The following is a 20,507-nucleotide window of genomic DNA, read 5'->3' as shown; positions in this document are numbered from 1 at the left end:
CTCCAGGATAATAGTTTTCTGTTCATCCGCCAACCCAGGTGGGCACTTCTAGACATGCCACCAGTCCCTGGTTAGTTATGTTGAGGAAATGCCTCCAACCTTGACTGTCTTCGCAATTTCTGATATACAGTTGCATCTGGGCTCTTGAACTCAAGATTTTTTTTAGGCCTTGCCAGTACACCAATATAAGTTTATAAATATTTGGCAAACTAAAGGCTTTACCTGTGTAAGCTTTCTTTACCAACCCATCAGTGGTTTAACTCTTTGGGCGTGACTGAAAATCGGTTCTTCTCCCTGCATTTGGGACTCTAACTTACTGAACTGTCAACTACTTAAACTCCTCTCAGTGGGATGTTTCCAGAAAACCTCCAACAGCAGGCATGCAAGTGGTATCCAAATTAGATATCCAAACCACCTCAGCTGACTCCTTTAAATGCAGAGGAGCAGTGGCTCTTCTCTGAGTTCCCCTCAGATGATGGTGTTCCTCACCCTATCTCTATGCCATATCCTAGCCATCCTACACAGTGAGCTTATTTCAGCTGCTTGTATCTAAGATCTTGTGATTTTGGTCACGATCCACGTCTCATGTCCATTGGGTTTGAATAAATTGAAAGCTTTACCTTTTGGCTCAGCTCCTTCTTTAAGACCGTACCATTCTGGGCTGCAACTGATGGTGATTGGTTTGTGACCGACATTCATGAAGGAGTCTCCAAAATATTTCAAAATGTTCACGGAGGTTCTCATTTTTTTGTGTCAGTAACTAAGGCTTGCAACCTTGTAGTTTCAATTTTGAAAAATAAACTGCGATAAGTTTCTTTCAAAATAGTCACAGAGTTGTGTCTCAAACGGTTCTCATTTTAGTTTCCATAAACCTAGAGTGCAAGAGCTATATTTCTGCACCTGCACAGGAGCTATCCTTATAACAGAAAATCTCTTAGGCTACATCTCTGAATGTCTAAACACCATGTCAGTGATAAATAATAGGTATTTTAAAGATACAAACTGGTCCAAATCTGCCTTTCTTAATTTCAAAGGTGTACTCCAGTAGGTTTAATCATATGAGTGGGAGCGGCTACCAAGGTGAGTACAAGTGAGCTGAGGGGGGAAGGTTGTGGGCACAATGAAATAATGCACGCAGCCTAGGAAACAGTTTTGGAAGTTGTGCATACAAAAATAAACAGCTTTTTTCAAATGCTGGCTACGCAAAATGCGGTCGATGGGCACTTGGTTGCAAACACTCAGAATTCAGTGAGACTGCAATAAAAAAATGTGCCTGTTTTCTTCCAGTTTTGAGTCTCAAATTAATCTCAAACAGTCAGAGTCCAATAATCTACTGGCTAAGGCGACTTTCCTGATTAAAAAGAAGAGCGTATAAAATATGATATTAAAAAATCTCCCACATTTACAGTAATTTGGGATTGCAAAACCATTAAACGTACCTTACACAAGCCTGTGTGTGAAATTGAAAGTTTATTGCCAAAGATAGTGTGTTCTCCTTGCCTTCAGAAGACAGATTGTGTCTGATGGTTACGACTCAAACGGACAGACATGTTTTAGAGCCTCCTGTGTGACACTTAGTGGTAAGGCATGCTTGAAGCCATACTCGAGTATTTTACATTATGTACCATAACAAGCAATAGAAAGGATGTTCAGATCAGAACATGGTGCTCCCGTTCACAAACAGATACAGTCACTTTGACAAATTATATGCTCATGCCTCCATCCTGTAATCATGCGTGGTCCATAAAAGCCACCGGTCTCCAATTTAAGAATCCCTGCTGTTTTGCACTTTGCACCAGCACATTGCACTGTGCTATTACTGCCTTTAAGATCCTTGCACAGATGGCAGGTTCATTTTTATGGAAACATAGCCTTTATTTTCTTTTTGCGTTTAGTTGGATGTAACTTTCTGATCTTTTTTTTTTCTCATAATACTTTTAAGATTCTGGTGCTGGTAATTAGTTATTAATAGGCATGTTTGTGTTCTTTGGGGGCTGACTGAGTCTTCTTTTGTGTGGCACGTATTAAGCTTCTTGGTTTTAGTGGTAAAGGGAAAATGAGTGGTCTCCACACCACACAAGCCCAAACTTAGCCTCATCTCGGACTCCCCATCGACGCTGGCTTAGTCCTGAGACTCTGGCAATGAGAGAGATCTCACCCAATAAGGCGCCCTGTGGGGAAAGCCCTGGCCCAATAAGAAGGTCTCCAGAGTTAAGGCTAGGGGATTACTAGCCTGAGCAGGCAGATAGAGCTCCAGGGCAAAGGAGGGGGCACGAGTCGAAGCACAGGGCTGCCCTGTCGCCAAGGCCAGCGGCCTCCTTTAAATGGTTGCTACGAAGTAGGTATCACACATATGAGAGTAACACACAGTCACGGTCATGGAGGGCATTAAATGGTAACAAAGAGACAGTTATTCTCCAATAATCTGCCCTGCTGAGTGCAAGTTATTCTCCAATAATCAAGAACTGAGGAGCAAGCGGTACTGAGCTGTGATCACAAGAGCATAGTGCTGCATGGTGTTGGGTTCACTGGACACACCGTGAGGTCACACATCATCAACCCAGATACACAAACTTCATTTATCACTGAAATATGCAATTTATGTGTTTACAAGCTAATCGTGTTCACTTACACAGAGTCCATTACTTCTGTGGGGGAAGAAATGACACATAAATCTTTAAAGTCTGAGTAAAACAGGATTTTTTGCATAACTAAAACAAAATGTTACTCACCACCTGGTAAAGCACAAATGGGTAAAATCGTCATTACAAAAATTAGGGCTCAAAATCAGACAAAAATTAGCATTTTTTTTTTTGTTTATAGATATTTGGATTGAATCTGACAAATTTGAAGACCTCCAAAGAGGCAAATACAAGGTCCTTATTTTACCTCACACAAAAAGCACATTGCAGATATTAAATATTTCTCTCTCCTTCAAGATGTAAGGTATTATCACTGATTGAAATTGTATTCAGTTATTCTTCCCATTTCTTCTTGGTAAAAGTTAAAAGTTCTTGGATATATAATTTTTGTTCTTGCTTTATTCCTCTCTTCTCTGCAGGTCAGCATGTGTGTGTATTCTGGGCTCAGAATTTCGTCGTGGTGCTGGTGTGCTGGACATACTGTTCGAGTCACCATTCCAGCTCCTCACCTGCGGCTATGATACTTTCATTAGATTGTGGGACCTTCGCCTCAGCCCACAGTAGGTCATCTTTCTTTTTTTCCACTTTTGTGTTCAGCTTCAGTGAACATCAGTCAGTGGTTCCTGGGATTTTTTTAAAAACCTTATTACCAATGATATTCTGTAAGCATGAAGCAAAAAAAAAAACACTTTAACCTATACCTCCAGTACTGATGAAGATGAAGGCCTACTTTTCCCAACTCAAATGTTATCAGCATTTTTATTTAACCAGGTCTGTGTCATTTTGTTATCCTCCAGCAGCTGTTGAAACACACCTCAGAGACGTTTTTCTTGTTTAACAAAGGAATTTAAATGCAGATCTTTGCTCTGCCAGCAATGTTAATCGTTTCATTCATGATGACTTTCGTCATAAGTTGTTGAAATCTAACATGATACATAAATCTTTCTAACATTCTGCTGCTTTGAATTCAGTCATTCCCATAACTGTCCTCAGCATTAATCTGTGCTCAGAAAAGCAGTAAAGAGTTAAAATCGTTCTAAGCCCACTGCTTCATTTGTAGCGCAGGAAGCTAATCAACAGTGTTAATGCAGCAGCCCACACATCAGTACCAGCAACGTCCAAACCATATTTAGTGAGGACAGTCTTTACTCCAGACAGTAGGGGTTTCAGGTTTTGTTTCTTGGGGATCAGTCAAGTAAGACAAATCAGATCTGAATGCCAGATTGCTCTGGGGACTCTAAAAGGATTTGGGACGAGATTGGCAGAGGGGGGTCCCCTTTTTAGACATCAATAATTTATGTGGCCAAACCTCACCAACATCAGAAAACTCGAATGTTTTTCGAAGACATTCAGGTTGTTGGAGGTCGAAGCTCATTGTGGAAGACTTAACAAATAAGACAGCAGCTGAGTGGGTAGATATTATACCATTTATATACTGTTGGAACTTAAATATATTTTGTGTAGGCTTTAAAAGTTCAGTTTAATACTTATTTTAGATTGAATTACCAGATGTGGTACAATTTGTGCAGTACAAATTGTAGACCCACAATAGGAAAACACAATACTTTAAATTTGGTTTATACAACAGAAGTTATAGGAGCCACCGTATGATAAATGTTTGTTATTATCCTAAAGATGTAAGCAGTGACCTCCCCTAAGAGGTTAGCTAAAATTAGAGTGTGCATGCTGCCCTATTGTCTGCTCCTGGTGTCTCTCCATCATTTATTGATGAGGCTGAACTAATGGAGGATTAATGTCTATTGGCAAAAAAAAGAAAAGAAAAGAAAAGTACCCATCCCCAAAACGCATCCCCTCACTACACCACAACCACCGACCTGGTGCGCTCATCATGTTATCACATCTTCAGAGGACTTTACGCCAATGTACAATAATTTCTGACTTATTCTAAAGCTCATTTCAAAAATGTAATTCATATTTCACAAAATCAAACATAAACCACGTTTTTTTTGTCTTGTAACTCAAACTGAAAAAGATGCTTCGATACCTTAAATATGATAACATAATACAATTAATCAGACTAATATTCATTGAAGGAATGCACATCACCCTGCGGCCTTTAATGTTAGAGTTTTAGACGAAGAAAATCTATTTTTTAATTTTTTAATTATGAAATTGTAGTCATTTTTGTCAAGCCTTAAAAATAATGTTATTGTCATGTGATATTAGGAGATGTCACACTAGGAGTATGTGTTGTGAATTACTCTCAGCTGCTACTACACTAAATGTTTTGCAAAGTGGTTAAATTACAGTTAAATTAAATTATTTGGGTGTTATTTTGCTAACAGACACACACTGGCAAAAACAATATTGTTTGCCTTTGCCTTTCAGTGGTGGGCAATACATATTGACATTTAACCTTTTGTAACAGAAGTGTAGATTAGTGTATATACTTACATTATATTGACCTGTACATAAATAAAATACTTTTATTGCTGCCTTTGAACATCTGTATGAACTCAAAGAAAAAAAAATGTATCTATTTCAGTTCTGGTTTAAACTTGCAGCTGTGGCTCAGGTAAACCAGTACTCATTTTGGAAAGTTGTTGGTTCAGTTCTAGTCTTTTTTTCACCACATGTCAAGACACTGAACCTGCTCTGCAAATTGTTCAAAGTCACTTGGAGCCAAAAAAAATGCTGATAAATTCATACCTCTACCAAATTGTTCCCCCTACCCAGTGGTTGTCATTTTGTACAAAGTGATCACCATTTGGTACACAACTGTTACCATTTTTCACCTATGCACTTCTATGTATCCCCACATGGAATGATTACAGCAGTACCTGCGATGTAGAGTCACCCCTAAATCTGGGCCAAAGTGTCCCTTAATAGCAGGTGTCCCTTCATGAGAGGGACAAAAAATTTTGGTTAGAAAATGAACACCAAATTTCACACTGATCTATTTTATTCGAATCCAACAACAAATGTATACTGAACGTATCCTGCATCTTTCCACACCCAGACTCCTGAGCAACTGCTCTACAAGACTGTCTGGCATCCACTTTCTTTAAAACTTCCACATGCTGATCCAAACTGAGAGTTTTTCTTTTGCCGCCGCCACGAGTACCCATTTCCCAGAGATGTTTACTATCCAAGAATTTCCGGTTGCAAAAATCACGCCCGCGATATTTTGTTTTTTGTTGGGTTTTTTTGGCAGTAAGTCTCGTTACCATGATGCTTTGCAATTTGGAGTGACAAAAAACGTTACATACGGTGTCCGCTATGTAACGTTTTCAGAGGGAAAACGTTACGTGTCCGTATTTGACAGGTGTCTGCTAGTCAGACGGAAAATGAATATGGTAACAGTTGGTACAATGTAAAATCGTCCGTACATGACAGTTGTCTGCAAATTTAAGGGTCCGCACATCGCAGGACCCTTAGGCAGTGTGCCTATGCCGCACATAGGCAGCAGCTCCGCGCGGCCCTGCACAGGATGAAGCTGTGCTTTATTTCATGATCAACATTATTATATAAAATGGGTCCACAAATGGTGGACTGCGGTCTGGATTCAGACCCAAATGAAGTCTTATCTGGACCCAGACTAGTTATTAGTCAATAGATTTTGTTTTAAATACCTGTAAACGTTTTTCTGCACTTATGTTAATTTGTTTTAGGCAGTGCAGTTTTTCTAGACTTTCTGGTAATACCCATGGTTTCCCTCTGCTTTACTCTTTCTCTGCGTGATGAAGTCCAACCAAAAGCCTGAGAAAACAACACCTGAGTGAAGAAAGGCACTATGACTGTCACTAGAAACAAGTTGAGAGAGAAACTAGAGATTTTTATTGAAATTCTACCGATTGTTACGAGTTCATTCTTCCTGTGGAGAGTTTAAAACCTGTTTGGCTCTTACGGTCAGCCAATACATAAAAGGCTATAAGTCAGACAGTTTTATAGATATTGATCTAAAACTTGGTGTGGTAGTAACTGAGAGTCATACTCGGCACAAACTTTAAAGACAAATTATCTGAACAATCACACCAAAAATTATTTAAGATAATTAATTAATTTGGATTTTATTTTATTTTTTATGGTACAAAATTATCATTTATAAGTAAAATAGACAAGAAACCCAACTTCTGCGGCAGCGTGAGTACAATGTAATGTTTCTCTATTTTTTCCAACAGGAAGTGTGTGTCGGAGTGGGAGGAGCCTCATGACAGCGCTCTCTACTGCATCCAGACAGACCGTAATCACATGATAGCCAGCGGCTCGTCATACTATGGTGTTGTACGTCTTTGGGACAAACGCCGCACTCAGTGCTTACAAGTACGTACGGTGCATTCTTTTTTGCACCTCGCTGTCGTACAAGCTGTGGTTCATAAATTAGGCCGATTTACCGTCATGCTTTAATCACATAGTAAACATTGAACTCGTTCTTGCAGTTTTTCCAGCTGAGCTCTGACAATGTGAGCAGCCCGGTGTACTGCCTGAGGTTGAGCAGCTCTCATCTGTACGCAGCTCTCGCCACGTCCCTGCATTCACTGGACTTCAGACAGAACCCTACTGGCATCAGATGACACGCACAGACAGACCTATTTTATCAAATGTATCAAATCATTAAAAACAATCTATTTTCACAGTAGTTCTTTGTCAGTGTTCAGTGATCTGCTTTTTGTTTGCAGTTACCTTTTACACCTGTCAGTTTGTTTAAAGGGACTCTCCAGTGTAATAATCCCCCAGTAAAGCCGAGAGAAGTGTATAAAATAATAAGGGAAAAGCATTTTCTCTCATTGTAGCTGACTATTGAAGTTCATCTCACTTGTGACTTCTTAAATGTTACAACCCAATCCCAGGTTCTTTTGGGATAACTATGACTCTTATAATTCATCAAAAAGGAAGAAAAAATTATCACAATGTTTATTTATAAATTAAGGACAGAAACGTTTTCATATGTCAAGTTTCCAGTATATCACAGGCTCAGGTAAAGCCTTTGTATGTTTGAACCGTTATATTACAGTATGTGTTGAAAGGATCTGAATCCATTAGATCAGGAGGAAGGTACCAGAACAAGTCTTGAATTTATTCCCAAACACTGTCAGGAATCCTAGGCAGCATAAAAAGACAAGGCATGAACAGGAGCTAACCAGAGCTAGCAGGACTGAACGGTATGCATGTGAACGCATTTGTTCTGTTCTGTTGCTCATTTTGCTCCTTGTCCCCAGAGGGTGCTGCTGTGACGACGTAGGGCAGAAGAGACTCTGTTAGAAAGATGGAGAGAAGCGTGGGGGAGAGTGGTGTTTGATAAAAATTGAGTCTCCGCAGCTGCTGCAATAAAGTTCCTTAGTTTAAACCAGTGGTGTCCAAACCTGGTCCTGGAGGGGGCCACCATCCTGCATGTTTTAGGTGTTTCTCTGCTTTGACACTCCTGATTTGAATGACTGAGTGATTGACAGGCTTCTGCAGATGCTGAAGACCTGCCGAAGAGCAGGGAAACACCTAAAACCTGCAGGATAGTGGCCCTGCAGTACCAGGAATATACACCACTGGTTTAAACTGTTGTCTTTTTTTGTTACAACGGCCACAGCAGACTCAAACCACGACACATTGTGAGATGGCTACACTGGTCAGCCATGACTCTGCTTGTCGAGTTAAAGTCCTTAAATAAGAAACTCTATAGCTCATTGCAGTCCCTTTACAAGTGTCCTTAGGACCCACATTGCTCCTCAATATGCTCAAGGGTGGGAGACTATAGATCTAAGATCACTGCATTTATTTATTTTTTAAATGCAAAACTGGCTATACGTTAGTCGTTTGTGCTGCAGTTGAAGATTTATGCTTTTGATCAGCAGGATGCTAACAGCTGTCTTAAAGTTTTCACAATACCAAACAAACCTGTCAACTTGTGGATTGGGACTTGTTACTGCTGACGAGTGGGGTATTTATCTGTTTATTAACCAGGCAAATTCCATTGAGATCTCAGATGTCTTTTTCAAGGGATTACTGGGCCTGAAGGCAGCCTAACATGCATGTTTTTTAGACTGAGGGAGGAAACCAGAGTGGCCAGAGAAAACCCACGCAAACACGAGGAGAACACGCAAACTCCTCACAGAGTTTGAATGTTCCCAGGTCCAACCCGGGGTTTGAACCCAGGACCTTCTTGTTGTAAGGCAACAATGCTAACCACTAAAATGTCATGCTGCCCAGCACAACATTAGTTGTTTAGTTACCAACTCAGGTCTTGAATATTAAAGGAGAGTTGAGGAGCAGCATACATTCATCATTTGGAGGCTTTGGCTTCTCTTTCTAAACCATAGCCAGTTTTAGTATACAGCATATATAAGAAGATGAGAATTTTGTATTGACAAAAAAAAAAGACAGTCTGGGGTATTGTTTCCAAATTTTGCTAATTTTAATTTAAAGTAACAAGGTGATTAGCCAGTTAAAACTGGGATCTTTTTAAAAACTATGCTTTTAATACCACTGATACTAGTATGATTTTTATTTATTTAGTGACATTTTTATAGGAAACACCCTTGAACTATTTTTGTGATGATAAAGCAGAATAGTGGAAGGAAAAACGGGTCTTTTTTTGGTGCTGAAAGCATGCTGGAGCCTGTTGCTGAACTTCTAATCCATCAGCTCGAGGCATTGTGAGCTCAAATGGTTAACACATAAAACATTGTCTCTAAATAAGTCTCAGTGAAGAAAACAGTGTGTTCTTCCCTTCCTAGCACTTAGGAGAGGCTGTCTAGATCCAGATGAAGCCTTTGAAGGGATTAAGGCATGTTAACCTCTTGACAAACCCATAGTGTCGCTGTGAAAACACGTTGTTGGTGTTTACATGCAGTTGACCCTTCCAGCTGTGATCACACACAGGATGGCATTGGTGGGTCTGACCTCCTAAATTCACTTTGCACAATGTGAGGATTCATTTGATGGGTCATCAAACCACACATACAGTACACCTGGTGTTTCACACACAGGGAGACGACAGCTGGAGTTCTTGTCCTGCCATGGTGTCCCAAGATTAGTGGCGAGGATTAGTGAATGTCAGAGCCGCTGTCTAAAGTGGAACAAGGAACTGCAACTTTAGGGAGAAGGACTAGAGCACAGAAAAGGAACAATTATGGAAAACTGGGCCCACTTCAGACAGACATCACAACCAAGCTCTTCATCATGGCAACACGAGAGAAGGCACTAAAGCCAGTGTCTCACTGGACTGTGGCTGTTGGGGTCTAGATGGCGAACGGCATTTACGAAAAATAGGCCGCACGAAACATGACCACACGGCTCGCTGATTGCTTGGTCACAAATATTCCAAATTAAGTCAGACTGCAGTGGACAATTCACCTACTTTCTGGAAATTTTCTTACAATTTTCTCCAGTGAGAACACTTCTCATTGTACCCCCAACAAAACGCCGCAAAAGACGTGGTCCAAAGTCTTTTCTAAGTCAACATGACACATAAAAACTGGATAAACTCCTATGCACCCCCTGAGTGAAAAGTTGGTCCAGTGCTCTAGAGTCATAACCAATTCTCCTGAATTAAGGGCTACTTTTTTATTAAGAGCTTCTTGTGAAGCAACTAAACAACAATCTTCATTTTTTAAAGGCTCCCTTGGTTTATGGACTTAAAAATTCAGGCTTCCATTTTTGTCAGACCAAAGAGTATCTTTATTTGAACTAGAACTGGTTCTCAAACTGTGGCGGTCCATATTTGTATCAATAGGGCCATCTGGTGGCCCTAATGATGCAAATATGCAACATGTGTGACCTCAAGGTTACACATGAATGAGAAGGACAGCTGGTGTATATCAGTGGAATTGACCAGATAAAACAACAGTTGCTTCATAAAATTTCCAGTGCCTTTATTTGATATTAAATGAGTCATCTTTTGTATTGTGTTAGAATATTTATCCCTTTATACTAAATAACTTTTCTAAGAAAATCAATAAATCAAATTTTATGAATCTGTGTGTATTTATTCACCCGGTACTGTAATGTGTTACATGAAAGACGTCCACGGTGTAGCCAGGTAAGATACCTGGCTATGGCTACTGATCACATCCTCTGGTTGTATGTGTGTTTTCCTCCTGCCCACATCAACGGATACAAATTTCTCATCATTCACCCCCCCCCCTCTTGCTCCTGCTCCCTACATGTCAGTCATTCCTTGGTCCCTGGTGCTTAGAGGACCTCAGACTTGTCAGACCTCCAGCAGTCCCTCAAATAAATCTTCCTCCTGTCACAACCCCTACCTTCAGCCCCATCCCTCTCAGGCCCGTCAAACAAAACTAGTCGCGATTGAAGACAGAGTGGCCGGGGCTTTGCAGAGGGGGCTCCTGCTTGGCAGATCAGTCAGTGGATACCTGATTGTCACTTGCCGGGTTGGCCCCTAATCCTATTGTTTTTCTGACAGGATTACTCTTTGTGGTCCCTCTCTCCCTGTGGCTGCATGCAGGAGAAAGGCCAGATTAAGGGGATTAGCATGTATCCTCCCGATTTGCCAAGCTAAGATGTAAGGAACCATTGACTTTCTTGGAGGACCATGAATGAAGAGAGGCAAAAGGTGCCTAAAGAGGAGGTCATGAAAGACAGTGAACAAGGCAGAATTCCTCACAGGACAATATCATTTGTTTGCTTTTGTTCCCTCAAACTGGTCTGAAGGGTTCAAAAGAGAAAACTCTGTTGAAAAAAACACAACACATCATGGAGATTGACAGATGGAGGGGAAATTGACTTTCCCCCCTCCCAGTGCATGACATGTTTTCTTTTCTTTCTTTTTTTTCAACTATCATACATGCAAAACAGTGAAAATGAACATTAAGGTCTGTGATAATGTTATGCCACTTAAAGCATTTTCTTATTGCCTACCACTAAAAGGTGTGGGGATAATGCAATTACCTGTGTTTGTTTGTTTGTCTGTCTGTTAGCAAAGTATCTCATGTACCACGAAGTGGATTTAAATTAATCCCTCAAAAAGTAATCACCGAACACACATCTACAGCTGGATAACTTTTGGAGTTAACCATTCAAGATGGCCACCACAGCTAATCAATCTTAGCAAACACAAAAATGACTATAAGTCAGTTAGTTTTGAAGATCTTGCACTAAGGTTTGGTGTGTTAGTAGCTGAGAGTCATACCCAAAACATATTACAAACACTAATAGACTGAGCAAAATTAGCTTGTTAGCAAAATATCTCATGAACTACTGCATGGGTTTTAATGAAACTTTCAGAAAGAAATCACTGGATGTACATCTACAACTGAATAACTTTTGGAGTCAACCCAGTTCAAGATGGCTGCCACAGCTAATTGACTTTAGAAAAAAAAACAAGCTAGAGCAGTCAGTTTTTACAGATATTGAGCAAAAATTAATTGTGGTAGTAGAGTCAAGATCTTAGTTTGTAACTCTGGCATGAAAGGCAGCAAGCCTAATGGCTGTAATAAATATTTATGTATGTATGTTCGTTCCCGTCTTTTCATTTCTCAGTGTAGTTTTTTCACAGTTGCTTTGATGCTAAAACAGACCAAAACTCTAGGTTCAAGTAGGCGGTGGCATGAAGGTCCCAGGTTCACCTCCCAGCCTGGGGTTTATCTGGGTAGAGGCTGCACGTTCTCTCTGTGTGTGGGTGTACTCTGGTTTACTCCCATAGATGAAAAACATGCATGAATGGTGAAATGAAATTGTCCCTAAGAGTGAGTGAGTGCACGAATGGTTGTTTGTCTCCCTGTCCAGGGTGTCCCCAGCCTCTCCCACAATGACTGCTGGAAATAAGCACCTGTGACCTGGAAACAAGAAGTGGATGGATACACTCAAGGATATACCATAGCAACTGTAAGCCTCACACTTTTGCAAAATATTAAACACATTTATTAACATAATTGGCACACCATGTACTTAGGCATTTACCAAGATCCTCCTCCAGGATCTTGGTTGTTTTATCCTGTACAGTGGCTCTGACACTCAGTAGTCCTCAGACTCCCATTTTTCACTTAATGCACAGTCTCAAGGCTTCAGACTTGGGGTGAAATCATCTGTGCATTGTGAGGACCTTTCTTGTCTTGGGGCCAGGTAGAAACCACCAGAATTTCTGATGACCTTGAACTTTGTTTTTACCATTCAGCTGTTTTTTCAAGACTTTCCTAACTTTTTGTAGGCATTGCCTATCTAACCAGCTGCTGTCTCTTTCTCATGGTCACCCTCGCCTCTTGAGGCTAAACCTCCGGCCACACGATGGCGGTAGAGCACTGAGAAGCCAGACGCAAAGCTGGACTCGAAGAAGAAAAGGGAAGAGGAAGCGCTGGGCTTGTTGTGTTTCCCTAAAGGCCTGTGTTTTGATAATATGCCACGGCTAATTTCACTTCAGTTTTATAAAAAAAAGATGAGTGTCTAACCATTTTGGCCATGGATTCATCGAAGTCAAACGCTGGACAACAAAATCCAGTGACGGCGGCCATAGTGCAGGTAACCACTGTCAGCCCCGGCAGCTTTCTGTTTCTTTTTAACAAGTTTCGAAGTTAACTTTAGACAAAGAAAAGTAGCCCTAAAGGTTGATAGGTGCGTCTTAGTGACGCTTCCTTGTACTTGTTTGCTAATGCTATAAGCTTCTGGGTTGTTTTATGTTTGAAAAGCCAACTTTGTTAAGTTCCCAAGTTAGGTAAAACATTAAATTCAGCAAGGTTCACTTGTTGAAGATTTCATGTTACACAAAAGAGCAGCGTTCGAGCTGTCAGGACTGGTGGTGAGACATCCACTCACTCTGTAAGCACTCATTATTAAAATTTACACATTGTGTGTGATAATGTAGAACGAGAACATTTCTGATGAACTTTTAAAGGATGCCAATGGAGCTACTGGCCAAAATTAATCTAAGCCTTAAAAAAAAACCAACATTTGTCATGTATGAATTGTATAATAGGTGTAAAGAGAAGCATAAATTAAAGCTGCTGCCAGTGGCTCATCATGGTCACTGTGGAATCCACTCCCTGACTGCCAAGTTAATGAGAGGCGGACAAAAAAAATGCAGACTGAAAAGTAAGCCTCGAAAAAAACAGTCCCAGTGTGAAAACTGAAGGTCAGAACCTAAAAATGATAACCGTGAGCGGCAGAAGACTTGTGTTTTCTGTTTCTGCAGTGTTTTATGTGGAAGAAATGATAAGTTAAAAGCACCCTTCACTTCCAGTTTAGAAGAGGATATTTTGAGCTAAAATTTAACTGAGTCTATGGGAGCTTGGGTGTTTGCTCTCTGTGTTTTGGGGGGGGATTTAAGACAAAACTAAGTCTTACAGCTGTGAGAGACACACAGGGTGATAGAAGACAAAAATGTCTACATTTTGAGGTATAATTTTACATTTACCAAAAAGAGTTGTGGGGAGTGAGAGGAATTTGATTGCAAACAATTTAGAAATTTTAGACAATTCAAAATGTCGTGCATGAGATCATTAACTGTTGGTTAAACATTTGATGGAAAAATGTGAACAAATCATAAAACCTAAACTGTGGTTGTGTAAAAGTAATAAAAGGTATCAAAGTGTCAGTTCACGTGCAAAATCCAACTTTCTGTGGCCCGCTTAAACTTTTACTCTGTGCTAAAAATACTACTGGGCTGTTGTTTTTATTTTTTTGCAAATTTTGTGTATGTTTTATACTGCTACCAAAACTCATGGCCTACTCATCTTAATTGAGCTGACCATTTTGACTCATTTGCATGTTATTTTAAAGCTCAGAATAGTACTAAAGGTGCTTCAGTGTTTACTTTATGCATTTGCACCCGTAAATACAGTAACTATGCAGTCAAACACAGGATAGTAAATACTTTATTACTAAAAGCTTGTCTGTGTCACATCTTGTAAGTGGAAAAACTCATGTAATGTCTCAAACGTTTTTGTCAGGATTGTGTGAATAAGATATATTTTTTGTCATTACCAGGCCGGTCTGGTATGCCAGGGTGTAAACAACCAGAGCTACATCTGCAAAACGGGCCATTGCTGTAAAGAGACTGAGTGCTGCAACTTTTATGAAGAGTGGTGTGAGTTGCCCTCCTCTCCATCATTCTGTCTTTAAATAGCGGCTCTTCATCTGTCGCAGAAGGTGAAGCAAACCAGTGTTGCGTGGTAGCCTATAATCTGCGATCAGGCGAGGTTATCTGATCCCCAGCTGGTTTTGTAGGTTTTCTAACTTAGTAGAAGTAACCAGTTTGTGCTTTTTTTTAGGAAAGGTTTGTTTTATTGGAGATAGACAAAATGACAATTAAAAATTACCTAAAACTTACAAATTGCTATCACTGAATGAAGTATTTGATCCCCTACAGTCAAGTTCAAACTTTGTCTCCCATAAACTGGATTGTGCGCCCATGTGGCACACAGATTACAGCCAATCAATCAGTCAGTCAAATACATAAGCTCTTGGTCTCATCTCATCATGTAAATAAAACCCAATTGTCTTCAGAAGTTCTTCCTTTCCCACCTTTCCATCAACATGAGCGAGACCAAAGAGATGTCAAGAGATGTCAAAGACAAATTAGTAGATCTGCACAGGGCTGGAATGGACTACAAGACCATCAGTAAGACGTTTGGTGGCAAGGTGACAGTTGTTGATGCAGTTTTTTTGCAAATGGAAGACATGATGAAACGACAATCACTCGCTCTCTGTCTGAAGCTCCCTGCAAGATCTCAGGGCAAAACGCTTTGTCAGATGAGACGTTCTCCATAGCTAAAAGAGAAGCACATTAAGGTCATAGAGTGACCTACCCAGTCTCCAGACCTCAGTCCTGTAGAAAATCTGTGGAGGGGAGATGCCAAGCAGCAGCCAACAAACTTAAAGGACTTAAAGAGTTTCTGTAAGGAGGAGTGGGCCAAAAACTCTCTTGAGATGCGTGCAAACCTAGTGACCAACTGCTGCGCTTGTCCCAAAGATTTCCTCTCCAAGTCCTGCTTTGCTTGGAGCAAAAGTACTTATTTCACTAAATTACATACAGATCAATTTGTAACTTTATTGAAATGATGTTTTATAGCTGATATTTTGTCTCTACATTAAGTTTAAACTACCATTAAAAATAGAGAATGTATTTTTCTTGGTAAGTGAGCAAACTTACTTAAGTGCAAATTTAAACTCAACTAATTATGTCTATATTGTGCTGTGCGTTCAAGAAACTTCAGTAATCTACACACATCTATAATTAATTGAGGTTAATACTCGTTAAGACAGCAGCTATTTTTTAACCCGGACCTATAGGAGCAAAAGGTCACACATAAGCAAACTGAATTGATCATCTAGTGTTTGCACTAAGGAAGTTTGGAATATTTTGTAACAAGTTTTGCCAAATATGTGTTTAAAGTTATAAATTCTAGCACTTTTTTTCACTACCGGCTCAGTTTTGGACATTTATCTAAGGACTGAAACTGTGCAGACGTTGATTTTGTGTTTGAATTTGACACCATTTGTCAGAACACGTTTTTGATGATGTGCTGTGGGATGTGTGTAGGGTTCTGGCTGGTGTGGGCTCTGATCATCATCCTGACGTGCTTCTGTGTGTGTCAGCACTGGCGGGCCAAGCAGCGTTTCCAGCAGCAACGCCGACAGAATGAGATCAACCTCATTGCCTACAGAGAGGCTCACAACAACTCTCAGCTGCCCCTCTATCTCAGTAGGGTTTTTTATTCTGATTCAAACTGTCTGTCCTCTTCTTTCAGTCATGGGAAAAAGAAAGTCCCCCCTCTTTTAATCCTAGGGTTTTATGTATCAGGACATAATAAAAATGACAGGTTCTAAAATCATACAAATTTAACTCCAAATTTACACAACCATATGATTTCGAAGGGGTAATATCAGTCAGGTGCTGCTGATCCAAGGGCTTGATTATTCGATCATGATCAGTGTGATGACCTCTATAAAAGCAGGAGTTTTGACAGTTTGCTGCTCTGAAGCATACAGGTGTGTGTTTAACACAATGCCGAGCTGGAAAGACATCAACAATAACCTTAGACACGCAACTGTTGCTGCTTATCAACCAGGGAAGGGTTAAAGGTCATTTACAAACAATTTAGAATTCATCATTCCACAGAGAGACAGATTACTCACAAGTGGAAATCATTTAAGACAGCTGCCAATCTTCGCAGGTGTGGCTGTTTCAGCGAATTCTCCCCAAGGTCAGACTGTGTAATAGTCGAAAAGATGACTAAAAACCCTACAGCTCCACCTCAGACTCTACAAGCTTCAGTTATCAGGTTAAAGTTTATGATACAAAGACTGGAAAAAGACTGAACAAATAACGCTTGTGAGGAGAAATCCTTATTTCTCTAAAAATAACATGGCAGCATGACTTAGGCTTGTAAAGTTTCATCTGAATGAAGGACAAGACTTCTGGAACAATGTTTTTTGGACAGATGAGACCAGCGCGGCGGTGGAGGAGGGGTGGTTTGGGTTTGTCTTGCAGCCACAGGACCTGGACACCTTGCAGTCATTGAGTCAGACATGAACTCCTTTGTATATCAAAGTATTCTAGAGACAAATGTGATATGATGCCATCTGTGCAAAAGCTTGGACCAAACTGGGTCATGATGCAACAGAGCAATGATCCCAAACACAGTGGCTGATCTACAACAGAACGGCTGAAAAAGAAAAGAATCAAGGTGCTGCAAAGGTCCAGTCAAAGTCCAGACCTTGATCTGATTGAAATGCTGTGGTGAGACTTCAAGAGAGCCGTGCAGACAACAGTGTTAGTAAACCTCAATGAACTGAAGCAACATTGTAAAGAAGAGTGGGCCAAAAGTCCTCCACAACCATGAAGGACTTCTGGCTGATAAAGTCATGCAGAAAACTTTATCTTCAAGCTTCAAGCTACTGAATCATGAGGAGGACTAGTTTTTTGACGCAGCTTTTCCATTTTGGCTTTTTTATATTTTTTATAAATTAAGACTTGGTGGAATCTGTTGTGTTTTTGTCCACTTGAGGTTAGATTATAATAATTTTAGAACCTTGTAACAATCAGATCATTATTATTATGCCCTAAAATGTAAAACCCCAGAACTGAAAAAAGGTGGACTTTCTTTTTCCCATGACAGTACCGGGACACATTCTGCATGTTTTAATGGCTCACATTACTAACCGTACATATCAGATCACTTTGGAATATAGTAGAAATATGAAAGATTATCAGATTCTTTCTGGTTATAATCAAATATTCTGTGTATCTGTATATTAAGGGCCTGGTGCAACATAAGCTGAGTAGAGTTTGTGTAAGAATGTGCTGCTAATATAAACAGTAAACAAATAAAACCTGAATATGTGAGTAGTTTGCTTGTTTTCCACAAGTGTTTACCTGAGTTGTTTGGGATTCACTGTGTTCTCTCCAGGATTTTTGCCCGTCTACCTCCTGCCAGCCTACGAAGACGCAGTCAACCGCCCGGCTACTCCCCCTCCTCCCTACACCCCTCTGCAGCCGGCGCCTCCACTCTGCGACCCGCCCGAGGAGGCCGCTGTCTCCCCACTGGCCGTCTCCGTCCCCATCGATGCCGACGAGACTCCCGAGGCCACCCAGATCCCGCCTCACAGCGTCAACAACCAGGACAAAGACTCGACGCCAGGCAGGTACCGGCGCTTCACGGGGGATTCTGGGATCGAAGTGTGTGATGGCCAGGATCTGTGGGATCAGCAGGACTTTTTTGAAGACGGAGAAATGCTGGAAGAAGAGGAGGCGAGGCAGCTGGACGAGCAACGTGATGACTGTGATTCCCAGACTGTTGAACGTAATCATATCGGTGCGATTGCCAACACACAACCAAAGTCTCTTTGGTGATTCAGAAAGGTACTTGTATCTGATTGGCAGATTATATCCTTGGTACTAAACAGTTTAGTCTGTTTGTACAACATTAGTGTACGTGATTCATCTTAAAAGGAATGAGAATAAATATTTTGATTATTTCAAAGCCTTAAAGTAGCATTAAGCAAGTTTTCGATTGAACCTATCTATTGTTAATCAATATAAACTGGTCAATCCAGTGTCCTGTTGGCAAAATCTTGATTTCTATACATGGATACTTGAAAGTTGTCATTTACAGGACAGCATCTGGCTAAATTTGCTCATGGAAAACTGCTGGCAAAGACTTTAGTCACATATTTTATGGTGCTTGTGTGCAAAAGGGCCTTAAAAAGTGCACTTACAACATGTGAGATTAAAAAAAAGACATTTATGAAAACAATTTAAAGGGATGATATGTGCCCCATATCAGCGAAGGTTAACAAAGAGTCGTTTGTAGCTGCAACCGTGGTCCCAGGGCGAGATCACTGTACAGGGAAAGAACGGTTTCTTGGTTGAAGTTATCTAGTTTCGCTGTTTTGATTCATTATGCTGTTAAAGCGCTGAATGGTTGGTGCTCGTGTCTAACTGGCTGCACCTCCGTGCCAAAAGTGATGCCAGGATGGACAGTTGTGCTCAGACGTTTAAATACGCCTGTAGGACTTCTAATAAGGACTGTACCGATGCCTATAGGCATATTTAAATCACTAAAATTAAGATAAATTTTAAAAAGAACACCATATGCATTTTGATCATTGAAAGGTTTCAGTGACTAAAAAGGTTACAAATGTCCCCTTTTTTGTGAGTTTTTTTTTTGCTGTAATGTTGGCAGTCGTCATAAAGCAGAAACAGCCCGACCTTTCAGTCCTACACTGGGTGAGGTTATTATGACTGGCCGCAGATACTGTAGATACGCTCCCTGAGTCTGGTTCTTCCTGTTCAGACACTTTGTTCTCTCCTCTGTTATCTGTCACTTCAGGCACGCTCAGGCCAGCGAACCGAATCAAACTGAAGATCGGTTTTGGTTTTTCTTAGCTTCAAGCAGTAAAAAAGAAGGGAGGGTGCGTCTCAACAAGTCGGTACAGGCTCCGCCCCTTTAACCCACCAGCTGATATCCAAGCTATCTTTTAGTGCACTTTGATTATTCTCATTTAACTACATTGAACGCCCGCAGGACTTAATAATAATAATAATAATAAATCCAATTTATACCGCACTTTTCATTAACAAAAATCTCAAAGTGCTACACAGTGCAATTGAAATCAAAGATAAAAACAAGATCATAAAAAAAAAAAAAAAATGTCAGATTTGATTCAGTCCCTGCCGCAATTAGTTAACAAGCCCAAAACGTGTGCGTAAAGAAAGACGGAGAGCGTATCTAACAGAGTGCGGCTTAAGGTTCTAATGGGTTGTAAATGTGCGATGAAGCAGTTGCTGAAACACAAGGGATCTCTTCTTCTTAATAAGGGAACCAGTTGAGTCAGCTGAGAGCTATGCAACATTAATAGCGATCTTTAGCACTTCTTTCACTCCATGTACATGCGGGATGTTCTTTATCGCAGTTGTCTGACAAATGAAAGTATTTTTGCATTTTGTACAAATAAAGACATTAAAAGTTCTGGAAAAAAACAAGTGTATTATTTGTCTTTATGACTATAGATGACTAAAATGTAAAAGATTTAAACGTGTTTCTCTTGTCTGTTTAGTTTTTGTGTCGATTTCTCATTTTCACAAATTATGCTCTGTAGTTAAAATAAGTTGTGCTCACTTGAAAATTTGCTCCACTTTTCCCTAAAAACAAGGTTTCTGCTTTCAGCTCAATGCCTTTTTTGACAAGTATTCTAATGTTTTGGTTTTTTTTTACATTTTCCCTTTCTGTGTGACATCTATTTTCTGCTTTATGATGTGGCTAAAATTCAACATCTGCTCCTTGAAATGGCCAGTAGATGGCAGCGTTAGCTTGCAAATTACCTTGCTTGTTTATTTGTTTCAAACTCTTTTTTCAACCAGGATGTCTGGGTTTCCTTCCTGGACCTTTTAGCCTCTGTATCCTGACCACATATCAGCAGGAAAAAAAGAATGGATAAATTAACCAGGAAAGATGC

At 40.3% G+C, this 20,507-nt stretch overlaps 2 protein-coding genes across 2 annotated transcripts in view; both read left to right on the top strand.

Moving 5' to 3' along the window:
- Positions 1–7,242, top strand: part of fbxw4 (F-box and WD repeat domain containing 4) — a 38,188-nt gene extending 30,946 nt beyond the window's left edge. Inside the window, exons 7-9 of the mRNA XM_017421659.3 lie at positions 3,062–3,202; positions 6,785–6,926; positions 7,043–7,242. Of these exons, the coding sequence (XP_017277148.2) occupies positions 3,062–3,202; positions 6,785–6,926; positions 7,043–7,177 (418 nt within the window). The 3' untranslated portion in view covers positions 7,178–7,242. The remainder of the gene's footprint in view (positions 1–3,061; positions 3,203–6,784; positions 6,927–7,042) is intronic.
- A 5,635-nt stretch (positions 7,243–12,877) lies between these two features.
- On the top strand, positions 12,878–20,034 carry wbp1la (WW domain binding protein 1-like a). Its single transcript, XM_017421640.3, has 4 exons — positions 12,878–13,070; positions 14,535–14,634; positions 16,090–16,251; positions 17,960–20,034. Exons 1-4 carry the CDS (start codon positions 13,011–13,013, stop codon positions 18,400–18,402), a joined length of 765 nt encoding a protein of 254 aa, XP_017277129.1. The 5' UTR covers positions 12,878–13,010; the 3' UTR covers positions 18,403–20,034.
- Positions 20,035–20,507: the final 473 nt, after the last annotated feature.

The sequence above is a fragment of the Kryptolebias marmoratus genome, linkage group LG22, assembly GCF_001649575.2.
Source record: "Kryptolebias marmoratus isolate JLee-2015 linkage group LG22, ASM164957v2, whole genome shotgun sequence".
NCBI lineage: Eukaryota > Metazoa > Chordata > Actinopteri > Cyprinodontiformes > Rivulidae > Kryptolebias > Kryptolebias marmoratus.
The sequence above is the reverse complement of the archived record's forward strand: the minus strand, read 5'-3'. Positions and strand labels throughout refer to the sequence as shown.

Coding starts and splice junctions, on each gene's coding strand:
- wbp1la (XM_017421640.3), top strand. CDS start 13,011: ATGGATTCATCGAAGTCAAACGCTGGACAACAAAATCCAGTGACGGCG. Junction 13,071..14,534: donor TGACGGCGGCCATAGTGCAG/GTAACCACTGTC, acceptor TGTCATTACCAG/GCCGGTCTGGTATGCCAGGG. Junction 16,252..17,959: donor TCAGCTGCCCCTCTATCTCA/GTAGGGTTTTTT, acceptor TGTTCTCTCCAG/GATTTTTGCCCGTCTACCTC.